The 19299-nt window shown below is 39.8% G+C and overlaps 1 protein-coding gene across 2 annotated transcripts in view; it reads right to left on the bottom strand.

Annotated features, from left to right (window-relative positions):
* Zdhhc15 (zinc finger DHHC-type palmitoyltransferase 15) overlaps positions 1-18979 on the bottom strand; it is a 101266-nt gene extending 82287 nt beyond the window's left edge. The window contains exon 1 of one of the 2 annotated variants that reach the window (XM_070040179.1): positions 18837-18979. In XM_070040179.1, the coding sequence (XP_069896280.1) occupies positions 18837-18972 (136 nt within the window). In that variant the 5' untranslated portion in view covers positions 18973-18979. The remainder of the gene's footprint in view (positions 1-18836) is intronic. The other variant, XM_070040180.1, reaches the window with a different exon arrangement.
* Between the last annotated feature and the right edge of the window lie 320 nt (positions 18980-19299).

The raw sequence follows: 19299 nt of genomic DNA, 5'->3' as shown, positions 1-19299 counted from the left end.
TTGCAGGACATGCAGTGGCTTTTCATCATAGAACTAACACTAAAACGTGAGCATATCTCATGATTTCCTTTAAGTAGATGCGTAATGCAGGATTACAGAAGGGTATGAGAAAGATAAGCCTAACTTGGGGCTTAATGGGTTGGTCAAAAAATAGCATAGGAAGGACATGGGAGGAAGTAGAACTGTGGCTCAAGTGGTAGAGGGCCAACTTTGAGCAAAAAAAAGTCAAGCAAGAGTATGAGACCCTAAGTTCCAACCCCAGTAACAGCACAACAATAAAAACAAAGAACATGAAGAAACTCCATGGAAATTCTGTCAAATAGACTCATAATATGACTCATGTGGTTTAAAGTTTTGTAAAAGAAGCAGTCTAAAAAGCTTAAAAAATAGTGAAATTAATTCCAATACTATATTTTATTTAATACAGCAGATATCATTTTTTTTATTTCAACTTGGCATGTCCAGAAAATAGATGACATGGTTTTGGTATGAAGTAGAAAGAATGTGATTTTATCCTGCCTGAACGTTTCAATTCAAATGCCACAGCTGAAGCACTTCATAGACACCTGAGAGCAGTTCAAAAGGACCCATAGTGAGGCACCTCACATCTGTAATTCTAGCTACTCAAGAAGCTGAGATCTCAGGATTGCCCTTCTAAGCTACACCAATCAGGATCATCCCTATGACTCTTATCTCCAATTAATCAGCATAACAGCCAGAAATGGAGCCCTAGTAGTAGAGCCCTAGCCTTGAGCAAAAATGTTCAGGGACAGTGTCCAAGCCCTGAATTCACACCCTAGGCCCCACGTGTGCTTGCACATGCATGCACACACACACACACACACACACACACACACACACACACACACACACACACACACACACACACACACACACACACACACACACACACACAAAATGGACCTATGAAAAGAGAACCTGAAGTTGGAAAGCATTTGGAATTCACTGAGGTAAAGAGTCTCCACTTCCAACATGAAATTTTCTTTGAATTGATGACACACTTAGGGAGGAGTTTACTAGAGAGTAGAATATACCTTGGTATTCATTTATATTCTAGCTCTGTCACTTGCTCTATGACCAGGAAGACTTAAATATTTTGTGCCTCAGTTTCTTCATCTATAATGATATCAGGTTGTTATAAGGATTAAATGATAAAGTTAGTATAAAATACTTTGGCGCTTGGCAAACAGTCAGTTTATTACTGTTAGCTACTCATTATCATTTTTCTAACAAAAGTGAATTGATAAAGTGAGATTAGGTTTACAGTAAGTTCACAATAAATAAGTGTGATTTAAAAAATTATAGACACTCAGTTGTATGATAGTTTTAATTTATGCACTGTCAAAATGAATACCTTTCATTTCCACTTTTTCTTTGAGATGTTTCTTAGATACCAGGTCAGGAGAAGAATAGAATTTGAAATAGGAAATTGAGATACATTTCTGTTTTTCTGCTTGTAGAAAGCAAGCTAATCATGTCAGACTTCAATTATCCCTGTAGAAAAGTTAATCATGCTCATGGACTTTTGAGGCAATTATTCACAAGCCTGTAGGATTTTAATAATTACATAGGACACCTGGTAAAAATGCAATTCCAAGGCCTCCTTCACACAAACGTCTAGGTGGAGGAGTAGAAATGTATATTTAAAAGTTTCAGCACATGATCTTAATTATCCGCTAGTTTTAGGACTACTGAAGTTATTTTACCACTTTGATTTCTCTTGCTAATTAGGTATGATACATGTCAGTGGGTTTTGGTTTCAATTTGTTTTGATGTGGGTTTGGGGACTTGAACTCAGAGCCTGTAGCTAGCCCTAAGCATTTTTGTGCAAGCTAGAGCTCCACCACTTGAGCTACAGCTCCACTTTTAGCTTTTCGGGGGGGGGGGGGGGGTAGTTAATTGAAGATAAGAATCTCAAGGGCTTTCCTGCTCAAGCTGGCTTCGAACAGCAATCCTCAGATCTCAGCTTCTTGACTAGCTAGGATTATAGGTGTGAACCCCAGGTGCCTAGCTGTGTGTTTTAATAGTACAATTCATATAAACTTAAATGGATAGCCTGTATTGCTGTAGAAACTTTGTTTCTAGAAAATGGTCTAGCTTTCATCTTAGCACTTTTCATTTCTCTTGACTCTCTTTGAAGAGACTATCTTTTTGGTGGTATTGGGGTTTGGAAATCAGAACTTTATATTGGCTAAGCAAGCCCTTTTCCTTTATTTTTTCAGATTGATTCCAGTGTTTTTCTCCCAAGGGCCAACCTTAGACCATGATCCTACTACCTCCCAGGTGTGTACCACCATGCCCAGTCCAGAATTTCTATTTTGTGAGTTCAATTAGCTCCTAAACAGTTTTTTTTTTATTATCTTTAAGTACTTGTACAAGGGAGTTGCCATTTAACAAAGCAGTTTAGGAACACACTAGCTCTCACTTGTCCATCAACTGGTTTATTTATTTTTTGGTCGGTCGTGGGGCTTGAACTCTGGGCTTGGGCGCTGTCCCTGTGCTCTTCAGCTCAAGACTAGCACTCTACCACTTGAGCCACAGCACCACTTCCAGTATTCTAGTGGTTTATTGGAGATAAGAGTCTCACAGACTTTCCTGCCTGGGCTGGCTTTGAACCGCGATCCTCAGATCTCAGCCTCCTAAGTAGCTAGGATTATAGGCGTGAGCTACAGGCGCCTGGCCCTGGTTTATTTTTATCTCAAAATGAATATTGTCACCAAAAATGAAGACAATGAAGGCAATTCCAGAGTTTTATCTTGTCCCAAAAGCAACTTTTGCATAATTTTGGAATTTAGTAAAATACCTAAAACAGTCAGAGGGAAGAGTTGCTGCTGCTTTGTAGTAAGAGAATGCTATGAACTTTTAAATGGGCTGTGTACTCTTGTCTATAGCCCAGATCACCAGAGGCTCATATTCCTGGTACAGGTTTCTAATGCTAGAGGGAGTGATAGGGATCTTATTCTCAGAGATCTGTAGTTGTAAATCTCCATTGTCTTGTGATTCCCTTAAAGCCATTATAAAGTCTGCTCTGTGTTTTGTCTACACAGTACATTCCCCATGTTGAGCCAGCTCCTGAGTGGCTTTTCCCAGAAGCACGTAAAGGCACAGGTAATGAGTGCAGCAGCCTTGGTTAGAGACATCATCTATCAATAGATGTCTGACCACAAAATCTGGCAAAGAAGAGATTGACAAGGGGTATGAGTGTGGAAATAAGGGCATTTAACTGCTACTAAGGCAAATGACAGAAAGGACTGAGAAGACACTAAGCTTTCATCTCTATGTAGACTAAAGGTAATGCACAACAGGAAATGAACATTCTAAACTAGCCAAAGCAGAAAAGTGACTCTATTGCAAAATAACTAGTAAATAGTCAGGCTCAAGTGGTAGAGCACCAGCCATAAGCCAAGCTAGTGCCAGGCCCTAAGTTCAACCCCTGTTATTAGAATATATGTGTGTACATGTATATATATATATATATATATATATATATATATATATATATACACACACACATATGTGTATATGTGTATGTATATACATCTCTCTCTCTCTATATATATATATATATATATATAATATATATATATGTATGTTTTTCAAAAGCTAGGGACAGTACCCAGACCCTGAGTTCAAGCACCAGGACCCCCATACACACAAAAAATACCACTAAAGAAGCAAATAACTCACAACAGGCAACAACTAACCTCAGAGAAAAAGAATCTGGTTTCTTAGAATTACCACTTTAATATCCAAAATGTCATTTTCAAAAAAAGTATAAAGCATGTGAAGAGATAAATATGTATGGCTTATTAACAAGAAAAAGGAAATCACTGAAAACTGTCCATAAGAAAGCTCAGGCATGGACTTATTTGGTAAAAATCTTAAGTCAACTTTCTCAAATACAGTTGAAGAGCTAAAGAAAACCATGGAGAAAGAACTAAAGGAAACCAGAATGGTGCCTTAGCAAATTCAAAACATAAATGAAAATATAGAAATAGAAATTCTAGAGCTGAAAAGACCACTGAAATAAAATATTGATCAGAGAAGTTCAACTGTAGACTTCAAAAACAAGAAGAAAGTCAGTGATCACAAAAATATGTCCATTGAATTGCTCAGTACTAGGAGCAGAATAAGAACGTAATGAAGAAAAATAAGCAGAGCCTATGAAACCTGTAGGACGCTATCACATATATGTATGTGTGAAACACACACACACACACACACACACACACACACACACACACACACACACACACACACACACACACACACACACACACACACACACACAGGCCTCCAGAGGCAGAAGAATGAGAAAATAGAGTAGAAAGAATATTTAAAGAAATTAGAAAGATTATTTAAAGAAATTATGATAGCTGGATATTTCCCAAATTGACAGTAAAGAAAAGGAAAAAAATTCAAGAAGTATAAGAAACTCCACATGGGAGATTGGATATCTAAAATGATAGTCAAATCAGTTTTAAATGAACAATAGGCTAAAGAATAAATCACATGAAAGTATGTAGAGGCAAATGAAAGCACCTAGAGACAAATGAAAACAAGCACAATATACCAATTCCTATGGGATATAGCAAAAGCATGATATTTATGGCTGTAAATGTCTGCGTTAAAAAAAGAGCAAAAATCTCAAATTGAGGCTCTAACTACACCCCAAGAAACTAAAACAGAATAACAAACTATACTCAAACCTAAGAAAGGAAGCATAAAGTTGTAATGGAGAACAATGAAATAGTAAAAACAAAATACAAACAATTAATGAACCCAAAAGTTGGAAGAATTTGAAGAGATCAACAAAATTTACACACTTTTAACTAGACTGTACAAGAAAAAAGAGATGGATGACTTAAAATACTAAAACAAATGAAGGTTGACAACCTACAAAAATAGAATGGATTGTAATAGAATTTTAAACCTAGACATGAGATTATACACCTGTAATCTCAGAACTTGTGAGGTAGGAACAGGAGAACTATAAGTTCCAGTTCAAACTTGACTATATAGCTATATTCTGTCACAAACAAAATAAAATATAGAATTGTAGCAGCAATTTTTTGGGGGGTCCGGTCGTGGGGCCTGAACTCTGGGCCTGGGCATTGTCCCTCAGCTCTTCAGCTCAAGGCTAGCACTCTACCACTTGAGCCACAGCGCCACTTCCAGCTTTTTTCTTTTTGCTTATGTGGTGCTGTGGAATCAAACCAGGGCCTTATGCATGCAAGGCAAGCACTCTTCCACTGAGCCACCTTCCCAGCCCCGTCTAGCAACAATTTTATACCAGCAAATTAGAAAACCTAGATGGAATAAACATCCTTAGAAATAAACAAACTATGGGCTGGGAAGGTGGCTCAGTGGTAGAGTGCTTGCCTTGCATGAATGAGGCCCTGGGTTGGATTCCTTAGCAGGATGTAAGCAGAAAAAGCTGGAAGTGGTGCTGTGGCTCAAGTGGTAGAGGGCTAGCCTTGAGCTGAAGAGCTGAGGGACAGTGCCCAGGCCCAGAGTTCAGGCCCCAGGACAGACCAAGAAAAAAAAAAGAAATAAACTATCCAAACTGACTCAAGAATGTTGCCAAGAGATAGAAGGAGAGACTTAGAAAGTTACCAGTTGATGGGCATGAAATTTAAACAAGAATAAACTATGCTGGTCTGCTGTAAACATTGCATCTATGATCAAGGTCAACAATAACGTATTGTATATTTCACACTTGCTAAGAGGGTAAGTCTATGTAAAGCTTTGAGTTTTCTCTTTTTTCCACAAAAATATGAAAGGGTCGTTAATAACAACTGTGAAAAAAATTATATCCTAGCAATTGAAGAAATGGTTCTGTTTCAAGGTATACCAACACAGAAATAAGAAGAAACAAAAAAAATCCGAATAAAGAAATAACAAAGAAAATGTGTAATCAAAATTTTCCGGAGGCTGAGATCTAAGGATTGTGGTTCAAAGCCAGCCCTGGCGGCAAAGTCTATGAGACTCGTACCTCCAATTAACCACCAGAAAACCAGAAGCGGCCTTGAGTGAAAAAGCTCAAGAACAGTGCCCAGGCTCTGAGTTCAAGGCCCACAACCAAAAAAGAAATAAAATCCCAGTACTACATAGCTTTGAATGAATAAATCTACCATAACATTAAAAAAATGAATATCAATTCTCAGACTGCTGGAACACATTGAAGAGAAGGTAACACTAACTAATTCTAAGAGGCCAGTATCATCTGATAACCCAAGCTAGATAAAAACACACAAAGAGAACTATGTACAAATATCTCTTATAAACATAGATATAAAATCATGGATGTAAAATTCCTTAAGCAAATATTAGGAAACAATTCCATGATATAGGAACAGTGGGATTTTTTTCAAAGCAACAGAATATATAGAATTTATATAATGTATAGAATTTATATGTGTAAGGATGTTCAACATACAAAAAGATGCCAGTGGCTCACACCTGCAATCCTAGCTACTTAGAGGCTATGTTTTGAGGATCACAGTTCAAAGCCAGTCTGGGCGGAAAGTCTGTGAGAATCTTATTTCCAATTAATCACCAAAAATCTGGAAGTGAAGCTGTGGCTCTAGTGGTAGAATGCCAGCTTAGAGACAAAAAAAAAAATCTAAGGGACAGTTCCCTGACCCTGAGTTCAAGTACTAATATTCACACACACACACACACACACACACACACACACACACACACACACACACACACACACACACACACACACACACACACACACACACACACACACACCAATTATGTAATACATTGTATAGAAAGTAGAACAAAACCTTACATGATCATCTCAAGTAAAGCATGTAACAATATTCTGTATACATTAATGAAAAAATGATCAAGGTATTACTAATAGAAGGAAACTTTGCCAGCTTAATAAAAGGCATTTATAGAAGATTCACAGCTGACAGTATGCTCAATAGTGGAAGATCTTAAAAATTTCTCCCTAAGATCGATCAAGAGCCAGGCTAGGATCCCTGCTTTCATCATTTCTATTTTTAAAAATTGTACCAGAAGTTGGAGCCAGTGCAATTTTGGCAAGAAAAATAAATAAAAGGCATCCAAATTGGAAAGAAGGAAATTTATATTTACTGGCAGATAGCATAATCCTAAGTATCCATAACTGCAATAACCTTTAGAACTAATTAACATATTCAGCAAAGTTGTAGTACATAAGATCAGGACTCCAAATCAGTTCTATTGCTATTCTCTAGGAATGAACAATTAGAAGAGAAAATGAAGAAAACACTACCATTTACAATAAATTTAAGAGGGAATAAATTTAAGAAGGCTGAAGACCGAACCCAAGGTATATCCTACAAAATTAAGAGTGAGGGAAGGGATAGGTAGAGGAAGGATGGATGAGATAAACTGCTTTGTTAAATGGCAACTCCTTTTGTACAACTGCTTAAAGATAATTTAAAAAACAGCAATTATGAAACACTGAAAAGTAACTGATAACCTAAATAAATGGAAAGAAAAATGCCACTTTCATGTGGAATGGAAGACTTGAGATTAAGACTGCAATTCTCCAAAGCAACACACAGGTTGAATGTCATTCTTTAAAAAAAAAACTCATTTATTATATTTGTATAAATGGACAAACTAAAGCTAAAATTCAAATAAAATTAAAAATGATTCTGAATAGCCAAAAGAATCCTAACGTTTTTAGTGGCACAAGGGTTTGAATTCAGGGCCATGTGTTCTACCCCATGCTCTAGCTCCCAAAACAATTTTTTATAGCTCCAGATAGTCTTCTTTTATGATTTTTGTCCTTGTGGCATTTCATACAAGTATGCAATGTATCCCTATCTATCCCCCTTCCCTTTCTTAAAACAAATCCAACAGGTTTTATTGTTCTAGTTTCACACATGCAAATAAACTACTTAGGCATCTGCATGCTCATTCACCCTCTGACAGCCCAAATGCCTCCTGCTGGTACCTCCTTCCACAATAGAGCCTGCCTTCAAAAATATTAAAAGAAAAAGAAATTTGGGAGATGCAGGGTTTTTTTTTTTTTCTTTTAAAAAATGGTTTATTGGGCTGGGAAGGTGGTTCAGTGGTAGAGCGCTTGAGACCCTGAGTTCGATTCCTCAGCACCACATAAGCAGAAAAAGCCAGAAGTGGCGCTGTGGCTCAAGTGGTAGAGCACTAGCCTTGAGCTGAAGAGCTGAGGGACAGTGCCCAGGCCCAGAGTTCAGGCCCCACGACCAGCAAAAAAAAAAAAAAAAGGTTTATTGTTATTATAAAGGTGATGTATAGAGGGGTTACAGTTACATGATTAAGTAAAGAGTTCATTTCTTTTTGGACAATGTCACCCCTTCCCTTGCACTCTCTCAATTTTTACCTTCCATCCCCACCCACAAGTTGTAGTTCATATTCAACATAATGTCCAGTGAGTACCATTGCTGCATTTGTTCACCCTTTGTCCCTCCATTTCTGTGCCTTCGTTATACTCCTAAAGACATATAAATGAACAAATAGAAAAAAAAAACTCTTTTTTCCCATTCCTAGAGTTCATTTTTATAAATATTTCATATGAACATATGCACATGGGCTTTGTGCTTGTTCCTCTCCTCAGTGTAGACTTTTTGGCTGATACTGGGACTTAAATTCGGGGCCTGGATTTTTGGTTCACAGCTGATACTCTGAGACCAGTTAAACCACAAATCCAGTTGATTTTTTGGTTAATTGAAAGTAAGAGACTCTGGGCTAGCTTCAAACCAAGATCCTAATATCTCAACCTAAGCAGTTATAACTACAGGTGTGAGCTACCAGTGCCCCATTTTATACACTTTTAAAAAACTTGATAAAGGCACAGTAGTATAAACACAGAAGGACAAAGTAGATCAATGGAGCAGAATTATAAGTCCATAAGTATGTGTGTATACATAAATACATATATATATATATATATATATATTCAGTTGTTTTATGAGGATTATGTCAAGACCAATAAACAGGAGAAAGAATCATGTCTACTGTACATGGTGCAGGAATGATCAGTCAGTTGAGCTGCCTGCAAGAAGGAATGAAGCTTCTCTCTTGCCTTACACTACATAAAATAGTTACCTCAGGGGGCTGGGAAGGTGGCTCAGTGGTAGAGCGCTTGCCTTGCATGCTCGAGGCTCTGGGTTCGATTCCTCAGCACCACATAAGCAAAAAGAAAAAAGCCGGAAGTGGAGCTGTGGCTCAAGTGGTAGAGCACTAGCCTTGAGCTGAAGAGCTGAGGGACAGCGCCCAGGCCCAGAGTTCAGTCCCCATGACCGGACCCAAAAAAAAAAAAAAAATAGTTACCTCAGAATAGACCCAAGACCTGAATGTAAAACCTAAAACTGTAACTCTTACAAAAATACACAGGGTAGGACAGGGATGTAGCTCAATGGCAAAGCTCTTCCTAGCAAGTGCAACATCCTGAGTTCGATCCCCAGTACCAAAAAAAAAAAAAGGACAAGAAAGAAAAAGTTTTAAAAAAATAGGGTAAATTTTTCCTCTTTAATTTTGGCAATGGATTCATAGAAATACCACCAAAAGCAGAAGCAAAAGAAAAAAATGAAATAAATTGAATTTTATCAATATTAAAAACAGTGCATTAAATGATGCTAGCAAGGAAGTGAAAGGACAAGTCATAAAACATGGCCAAATTATTTTTCTGATAAAGGTTGAGTATTCAAGCTGAATGCTGGTGGCTCCTGCCTATAGTCCTAGCTACTCAAGAGGCTGAGATAGGAAGATTGTGGTTCAAAGTCAGCCCAGGAAGAAAAGTCCCAAAGACTTTTATCTCCAATTAACAAGCAAAAAGCTGGTAGGGGAGGTATGGCTCAAGTAGTAGAGTACTCCTTTGAGCACAAAATGGTCAGGGACAGAGCCTATGCCCTTAGTTCAAGCCCTGGGACCAACCCCTCCTCCAATATATACACAAAGGTTGAGTATTTTAAAAATTACAATTAAACAATAAAGATTGCCAGTCCAGCTAAAAATCTCAAATTTTTTTAAATGAACAATAGATTGAATAGATATTTTCCTAAAAAAAAAAAAAAAGTGGCCAAGAGGTTTCATAAAAGGCGGCTACTCAATAACTGTACTCACTAAAATGGCTTTTAACAAACAGAAAATGGTGGAGTAGGTGGGGCAGTGAAGCTGTGGAGCCCTCCTCCTTGCATTACAGGTGAGAATATAAAATGCTGCAGCCACTTTGCAAAATAATGTAAGGGTTCCTCAAATAGTTGATCATAAATGACCATATATCCCAATGATTTCCACTCTTCTTTCTTCCTTTCATATACTCAAGAACTAACAGATATTCAAACAAATACTTGTACACAAATATTCATAGCAGCACTATTGAAAATAAATAGGGCAAACAGCCCAAAAGTCCACCAACAGATAGATAAATGGATGGACAATTATATATATATGTATATATATATAGAGAGATAATATTATTCAGTCATAAAATATTATTGTCATAAAGGTAAATCCTTATATATCATCCTGCACCAGAATCAACTCCAAATGGATCAAAGAACCTTGAAGCAAAAGCAGACATCCTGAAAACATTGCAGGAAGGAACAGGAGAAACTTTAGGGCTCCTTGGCACAGGACAAAATTTTCTTAATAAAGAACCAGAAACACAACAAATCAAAGAAAGGTTAGACAAATGGGATTGCATGAAACTGTAGAGCTTCTGCATGGCAAAGGACATAGCTAACAAGATCAATAGAAAGCCCACGGATTGGGAGAAGATCTTCACTACCCATACAACGGACAAGGGTCTCATATCTAAAATATACTCAGAACTCAAAAAATTAAATCCCCAACAACAGATCCTCAAAGAAACAACCACCCAATTAATAAGTGGGCTAAAGACTTAAAGAGAGATCTCTCTGAAGAGGAAGTAAGAATGGCCAATACACACATAAAGAAATGCTGAATTTCTCTGGCCATAAAAGAAATGCAAATCAAAACACCATTGAGATTCCACCTCACCCCAGCTAGAATGGCTATAATCAAGAAATCTAATAACAACAGATGCTGGAGGGGATGTGGCCAGAAGGGAACCCTACTTGCATTGTTGGTGGGAGTGTAAACTTGTTCAACCACTTTGTAAAGCAGTATGGAGATTCCTCAAAAGACTCCACATAGAGCTCCCCTATGACCCAGCAATTCCACTTTTGGGCATTTACCCAAAGGATCACAAACAAGACCATATTAAAGCTACTAGCACAACTATGTTTATCGCAGCATTATTCATCATAGCTAAGATACAGAAGCAACCCAAATGTCCCTCAGTAGATGAATGGATCAAGAAAATGTGATATATATATGTATATGTGTGTGTGTGTATATATATATATATATATATATATATATATATATATATACACACACACACACACATATATATATGCACAGTGGAATTCTATGCCTCCATCAAAAAGAATGACACTGCCCCATTTGCTAGGAAATGGAAAGACCTGGAGAAAATTATATAAGTGAAGTAAGCTGGGCCCAAAAAAACATAGGGCCCATGGTTTCCCTTATCTGCAATAACTAGTATATGTCTAGGACAAGCTGAAAGACTCAAAAGCTATGTACATGTGACCATATAAGATGATGTTAAGCGAAATGAACTCCAAGATAGGGACACAAGTGTTTTTTTCTTTCTTGCTATTTTTAATGTATTTATAATGTACTATGTGATTTTTTGTTTCTTTTGTATGTTCTTCCCCCATGGTATAAACCCTGTTTTCACTGTATGATTCCGGTGCCCTGCATCTTGTATATACATTTTTCTATTTGGGGGAGGGGAAGGGAAATAACAAAATGCTGAAAATAAGGATACAGGTTCACCCACTGTAACAATAAGATGTACAAGACACTATGTTGAAAACAAACTTTACAACTTGGGAGGGGACAGGGAGGGAGGAGTTGGGAAGGTGGGAGGGAAGGGATGGTAGAGGAAAAACAAAGGAGAGGGGAACAATGCTTGATAGGAACTATACTCATTACCTTACTCATGTAACTGTAACCCCTTTGTACAGTATCTTTACAATAAAAATATGTATTTAAAAAGAATATTATTCAGTCATAAAAGTAATGAATTACTGTCAAATGCTACCATATAGATCTAACCTAACAACATTGTGCGATAGGGACACAAGTAGTTTTTTTCTTCCTTGCTATTGCTTCTAACATATTTATAAGTTACCATGTGATTTTTTGTTGTTGTTTTGTATGTCCTTCCCCCATGGTATAACCTCTGTTTTCACTGTATTTGTTATTGGTATAATTTGGGGAGGGGAAGGGAAAAAATATTTAAATAGGGATACCGTTTGACCCATTGCAACAATGAGATGTACAAGACGCTATGTTGAAAAATGAACTTTACAATTTAGTCTGGGGATGGAGGGTGTAGTTGAGGAGGTGGGAGGGAGAGGATGGTAGGGGAAAAACAAAGGAGGAGGTAACAATGCTGGATAAAAAAAAATGTACTTATTCATTACCTTGCTCATGTAACTGTAACCACTCTGTACAGTATTTTCACAATTTAAAAAAACATTAAAAAAAAGAAATATAGAAAACCAGGCATGGTGATGGCACACCTGTAATCTCAGCACTTGTAGGCTGAGGTAGGATCGTGGGTTTGAATCCAGCTTGAACTATACAGCAAGCCCTTCTCTTAAAGAAAAATGCCAGACCCAAAAAACATATAGGCAAATATATAGAGATAGAATTTAGATTAATGATTGACAGAGGTTAGGGGTAGAGGGCACAATGAGGGATTGTTTAATGCCTATGTGGTATCCTTTTATTCTCAGCAGTTTGAGTTTAAACCCATAGGTTTGCACTTGCTGGGCAGGTACTCTATAACACTTGAGAAACATATCTAGCCTTTTCTGTTTTGGCTATTTTGAAAATAGGGTATTGTGTTTTTTGCCTCCGCAGGTCTAGACTGTGATCCTCCTATTTACACTTCTTTCTATGGCCAGTATGCTAGGGGTATACCATGCATCCAGCTATTTATGCTTAGATGGGGTCTTGTGAATATGTTTTTTGGCCTGGGATAGCCTGGAATCAAGATACTCCCCTTCTCAACTTCCCATATGGCTGAGATGATAAGCATGTCCTACCATGCCCAGTGATTGAGATGGGGTCTTGCTAACATTTTGCCTAGCTGCCCTCAAATTGCAGTTTTCTGGATTTCCAAAATTACTGAAATAGATGGGATTATTACTGGTGTAAACCACTGGTGCCCCATTTGAGGTTTGCTTTTGAGATGACAAAACTATATCGATATGAGAGCTGCACAACACTGTGAATTGTACTAAAGAGCACAGAACTGAATACCTTAACACTGCTATTTTAATGTCATGTAAATTTTACCCTAATAAAATGGATACTGTCACTTTCTTCCTTCTCTAAAAGCTTAAGCTTCTTATTTCCTGAGTCAAGCAGAATCCCTTATATTGTTATTAACAAACTACACTTCATGCTTTTCAGGCATGACATTATTCCTACTACAAATACTTCCTTAGTACTTACCCCCATGCCAAACGTTGTCATTGTGAGGTTCAAACAACCATATTATAGGCATTGTGACACAGGCCTTTAATCCTAGCACTTGGGAGTCTAAGGCAGAATTATGAGTTCAAAGCCAGCCTGAGCCACATAAAAGTAAGGTGAGGAGCAACTAAGATTGAGAGAGATTTAGTACTTTGCCTCAGGTCTCCTGGCTAATAAAAGGCAGAATTCAAATTCTGAATATTATTGTCTAGAAATATCACCTTTGATTTCCGTTCTAATCTGATATTAAAGAACAGGAGGTCAAGTTTTATTCCTAGAAACAAATTCCTTTTGTTTTGTTTTGTTTTGTTTGGGGTCAGGGAGCTTGAACTAGGAGCCTGAGCACTGTCCTTGAGCCCTTTTGCTCAAGGCTAGTGCTCAATCACTTTGAGATACAGTGCCACTTCCAGTTTTCTGTTAATTGTAGATAAAAGTCTTAGGGACTTGCAGGGGCTGGCTTTGAGCCACAATCCTCAGATCTCTGCCTCCTGTGTAGCTAGGATTACAGGTGTGAGCCACTAGCATATGGCTGTTCTTTAATATTACTTTTTAAGTTGTATTGGTCACTAATCTGTTAGTTTGGTTGCATTGGAGAAAGCATGGCCTTTTAATCAGGCAGCCTTGATTTCAATTCCCTACTCTTTACTAAACATGTGACTTTAAGAAAACTTGCTCTAACTTTTCTAAAATCCATGCTACTGATTTGTGAATAAGCTATAAAAGGAAGGTGACAAGAAAGTATGTTGAAGCCAGAATTGGAAGTCAAGGCTGCCCTATTCTGTATTACCTTAGATGAATTCTCACTATGTTGCCCAATCTGGTCTTAAAACTCCTGGGCTTTAAAGATCCTCCCACCTCAGCCTCCCAAGTGCTTGGACTAAAAGTGTTTGACACCATATGGCATTTACCTTGATTTTTAAATAATGCTTACTTACACAAATGTTAAGAAAATGCTATAAACCAAAGAAAATAAATAGAATTCCAAGTTGTAGCTAGCCTGTGAGTCACAAGTTGACCTCTGTGAGACAAGATGTTAAGACAGTGTTGAGATTAAAAGCATGGACTTTAAACTGGGTGTAGTGGCACACACTTGTAATCTCAGATAGTCTGGAGGAAAAGATTAGGAGGATCACAGTTTGAGGCTAGTCTCTAGGGATGGGGAGTTCACAAGACCCCAGCTCAATCGACAAGCTGAGCATAGTGGATTCTGTCAGTATTTCCATATACATTAGAGTCACAGGTTGAAGGGTCACAGTCTGGGGTTGTTTGTAAGCTAAACACAAAACCCTATCCAAAAAATAACTGAAGCTGGGGCTGGGAAGGTGGCTCATTGGTAGAGTGCTTGCCTTGCATGCATGAGGCCCTGGGTTCAATTCCTCAGCACCACATAAGCAAAAAGAAAAAAGCCGGAGGTGGCGCTGTGGCTCAAGTGGTAGAGCGCTAGCCTTGAGCTGAAGAGCTGAGGGACAGCGCCCAGGCCCAGAGTTCAGGCCCCACAACCGGACCCAAAAAAATAAAAATAAAAATAACTGAAGCTAAAAGAAAGTTTGGGTGTGGCTCAACTGGTAGAGTGCCTGCCTAGCAAGCTCAGGGCCTTAAGTTAAAAAAAAAACAGTATGAACAAAAAAATCAAATAGACCATGGATGGTGGAACAAAGCTGCCTACAATTTTAGCCATTTGCTAGTTTCTGACCTTAGGTAAGCTATTTTAGTGTGTCCCTGCCTCAGTTTACTTATCTGTAAACTGAGTGTAACAGTAGTATGGACTTTATATGGTTAAAAGGATTGCCTCTGTGTGTGTGTGTGGTCACTTAGAACTAGCAAGTGCCATGTAGCAAATGCCATACCGTATGCGAATAAAACACACTGGTTTTATTTTTTAATACTATATGACTAAGTAAAGACTTATAAAAAGTTCATTATTTGCACTGATTCTAACTTGGTCTGCACCTTAGTTTGTACATCCACATGATGGGCTGAATAATGGGCTCAATTATAAGGAGTTAGTATCTATATAGTACTTCAGACATTTTTCTGGCACAAAGTAAGTTAGAAATTATTATTACTAAATGTTGAAAGATTTCTTGGCAAACCAGTACTGAACAACTCCAAAATATGTTTAATAGTGCTTACTATGTGGCATTGATGCTGGGAGCAACATACATACCATAATAATGGAGCTAAACTTTTGATTTTTTTTCTTTAGTCAATCATTCAATAAAAAAGCCAAAGTGGTAAGGTCTGAGGATAGGAAAACATCCAGTCCCTTCATAGTGTGCTTAATGTACCTCAATACTAGATGGTGCATAAGCACCAGTGGCTTATGCCTATAATCCTAGCTACTCAGAATGCTGACATTTGAAGATTATGGTTTGAAAGCAGCCCATGCAGGAAAGTCTGTGAGACTTTTATCTCCAATTATCCACCAAAACACCAGAAGGGAGCTGTGGCTCAGATGGTAGAGTGGTAGACTTGAGCAAAAAAGCACAAGGGCAGTGACAAGGCCCTCCAGCTGCATTACTGGCACTGGCCAATGCGCACACACACACACACACACACACACACACACACACACACACACACACACGTGCAAGCATATGCGCCTAATCTTGTATCTATGCAGGCAACTAATGACATTTATTTTTTAATCTATTTCTGCCTTTTCCATAATGTCTCTAAGGAGGTGAGAAAAATTCAAAGGCTGATGTACAGAGTTGTATATCAGAAAAAGAGGGTCATCTTCTGCCTCCCCAGTTCATTCCAATGTACCCAGGGGGAGTGGTGTATTGTTGAAAATGTAAGAGAAAGGGGTAATGAGTGGAGTCAGGTCCTGTGGTTGAGAAGTGCGCCCCAACCCTAATGACTCTATAACGTGATAAGTTCTGGTATGAGGAAAAAGGAGTCCATATGGATGGAGGTTTGGAAGGATGTTAGGAATTCTAATGGAATTGGAGTGGGAACCTCACAATGAGATCACAAGTTTACTAGTGCTGGCCATGAGATTCTAGTTAAAGAGATGATAGAAAAATAAAAAGATGGGTGCTGGTGGCTCACATTTATAATCCTAGCTATCCCGGAGGCTGAGATCTGAGGATCGCAGTTCGAAGCCAGCCGGGGGAGAAAGGACCCCGTGAGATTCTTACCTCCAATTAACCACACAAAAACTGGAAGTAGTGATCAAGTAGTACAACACTAACCTTGAGCACAAAGAGGTTCAGGGACAAAGCCCAAGCCCTGAGTTCAAGCCTCACAACCGACAAAATAAATAATAAATAAATAAGAAAAAAAGAATAATAATGAAGCCTGGCACCGGTGGCTCACACCTGTACTCTTAGCTACTCAGGAGGCTGAGATCTGAGGATTCTGGTTTGAAGCCAAGCCAGGCAGGAAAGTCTGTGAGATTCTCATCTCCAATTAATTACCAAAAAAGCAAGAAATAGAGCAATGGCTGAAGCGGTAAAGTGCTAGTTTTGAGAGAGAAAAACACATGACCAGCAAAATAATAATAAACAACAACAGGAAATGAGTTTGGAGAAGAGACAAGGATTCTTCATTGTGAGAAGACAGGAATAACAGGAGAGTTCAGTGAAAAGAAAGTGGGGCTCTGCAGTAGAGGGACAGGATATAATATGAAAACTAGTTTGAGTTAATGAGAACATTAGAAACCATTTGTAATAAGCCTTGACAATTAGAGGAATCCAAGAGGGAAAAACATAAAGGGGTGACTTGTGGAATACTGTGGAAATTGGAGTTGAAAAGCATGAGATATCCTGTAGGAACCATATTACGAATAAGGAGCAGATAGTCATGTGCTGGTGGTTCATGTGTGTAATAGTAGCTACTCTGGAGGCTGAGATCTGAGGATTGCAGTTCGAAGCCAGTCCAGGCAGGAAAGTCCTTGAAATTAACAACCAGAAAACCGGAAGTGGAACTTGCCTCAAGTGATAGAGCACCAGCCCTGAGCAAAAATGCTCAGGGACAGTATCCAAGCCCTGATTTCCAGCCCCAGCACTTGTGCAGGTGTGCACATGTGCACACAAAACAGGGAATGGGACAGGGAAGAACAAGGAGGAACAAGAAAGGAGTCATTAGGAGGGGCTGCAAATATTGGAAACTCTAGCAGGAGAGGATAGGGCTTCCCCCACTTTGAAAAGACAAGGATAAATGCAATCCTAGGTATGAAATAACAATGGCAAACACCAGTGGAAGAGGGTGGCCGGACGTGTGCAGGGGATGGGGAAAGGGTTTCCTAGAAAAGTAATCAAGGAGGAATCATGGTAAGAAAAGTAGTAACCCTTTAGGAGAATGTGGTAGAGACTGTGGGAACCCTTTGGGGAGGGGAAAGGAAACATGCCAGTGCAAGATGGGGGTGGGAGGGAACAGGACCTTCCCAGGACAAAAGCAGGCTCACTAGCTACTAGGAGGTATGAGAAAATATCTCGAGGCCACTAGTTGGAAGAAGCCAAATGCTCCCTAAAGTAGGAAGGCAGGAGGCAGTGATAAAAAAAAAAATTAGGGGTCTAGTGTGAGAGGAGAGGGCTTTATATGGAACCCCATCCCATTAGAGAAGCTGAGAGAACGGGAAAGAGAAGAGAAGGCTTATCACTGTGGGAGAGGGGGAGCCCCTCAGGGGGCTAAAACAGGGTATACAAGTGGGTAGCGATGAAGCACTTGAGCTAGTGTGAATCCCAGAATAGAAGAAAGGAAAACTAGTAAAAGAACCAGGAAATATTTTTGGATTCTTAGTAGGGAATTCCTAGTACCGGTATCCTAGCAGGAGGAAAAATGGTGGGGCTGCTGACTACGTGCATTGGTAGGGTTCGCAGGGTGAGTGGAGAGTTTAAGGGCAGAGTATGGTGGTTCCTCCATTCGGGAGAGAAGAGGGTTCCCCAAAAGAGAGCATGCAGCACCAAGTGGTTGCTCTATAGGAGAAAAGGGGCCCTGGTGAGAAGAGCCAAGAAATGATATTTTGGCAAAGAAATCTGGAACCCTTAGGTGGGCGGCGATGGCGACGTGGTGGGACCCTCGTGGGAGGGCGCGGGAGACAAGGTGAAAAGCCAGAGGCTGCAGTCAGAGAGGCAGTTTTTATCGGGAGCAAAAGGAAACCCGCAGTGTCGGGAGGGGGGGAGGAAGAGACACCCCAGGGGACACCCGTGTACAGGGTAGGGCAAAATGATTTATGCTGGGCAGAATGTCCCCACCTTAAGTGGCCTGCCCCCACTTACCCAGGCAGAGTTCAAAGACGTACGCATAGTAGGACCAGAGCACGACCAGGACAATCACCAGCACTGGCACCCAGGATAGTACCCGGCGGCAGCACCGCAGCCCCCCAGACAGAGCCATCTTCCAGCCCCGCCGCATCTTGGGCTCGAAGATCGACCGAGCAGGCCTGCTGGCGCCGGCTAGGAGCTGCTGGGGCGGTGGCTGGGAGGCGGGAAGGCGCGCTGTGCGGCGCTCCACTGCCTAGCCTGGCGGGAACCCTCTGGCCCAGCCGAGGCCGATGCCACCTGTGGGGCTGTGCGGCCGAGCGCGCCCTGCAGGCCACAATAGGCGTGAGTCACGGCGTGGAGAGACTGGCCCCGGTGGCAGAAGAGGGTGACCGCTCCCGGCATTCGAGGTTGAGCACCTCAGATGGAGTCCAGCCCCTCCCCCTTCCGCCTTAGCCCCTTCCCCCACCCCTCACCTCCC

This window comes from Dipodomys merriami, unplaced genomic scaffold (assembly GCF_024711535.1).
Source record: "Dipodomys merriami isolate MVZ:Mamm:240054 unplaced genomic scaffold, mDipMer1.0.p SCAF_3, whole genome shotgun sequence".
NCBI classification, from domain to species: Eukaryota; Metazoa; Chordata; class Mammalia; order Rodentia; family Heteromyidae; genus Dipodomys; species Dipodomys merriami.
This window is presented reverse-complemented; position numbering and strand designations above follow the sequence as displayed.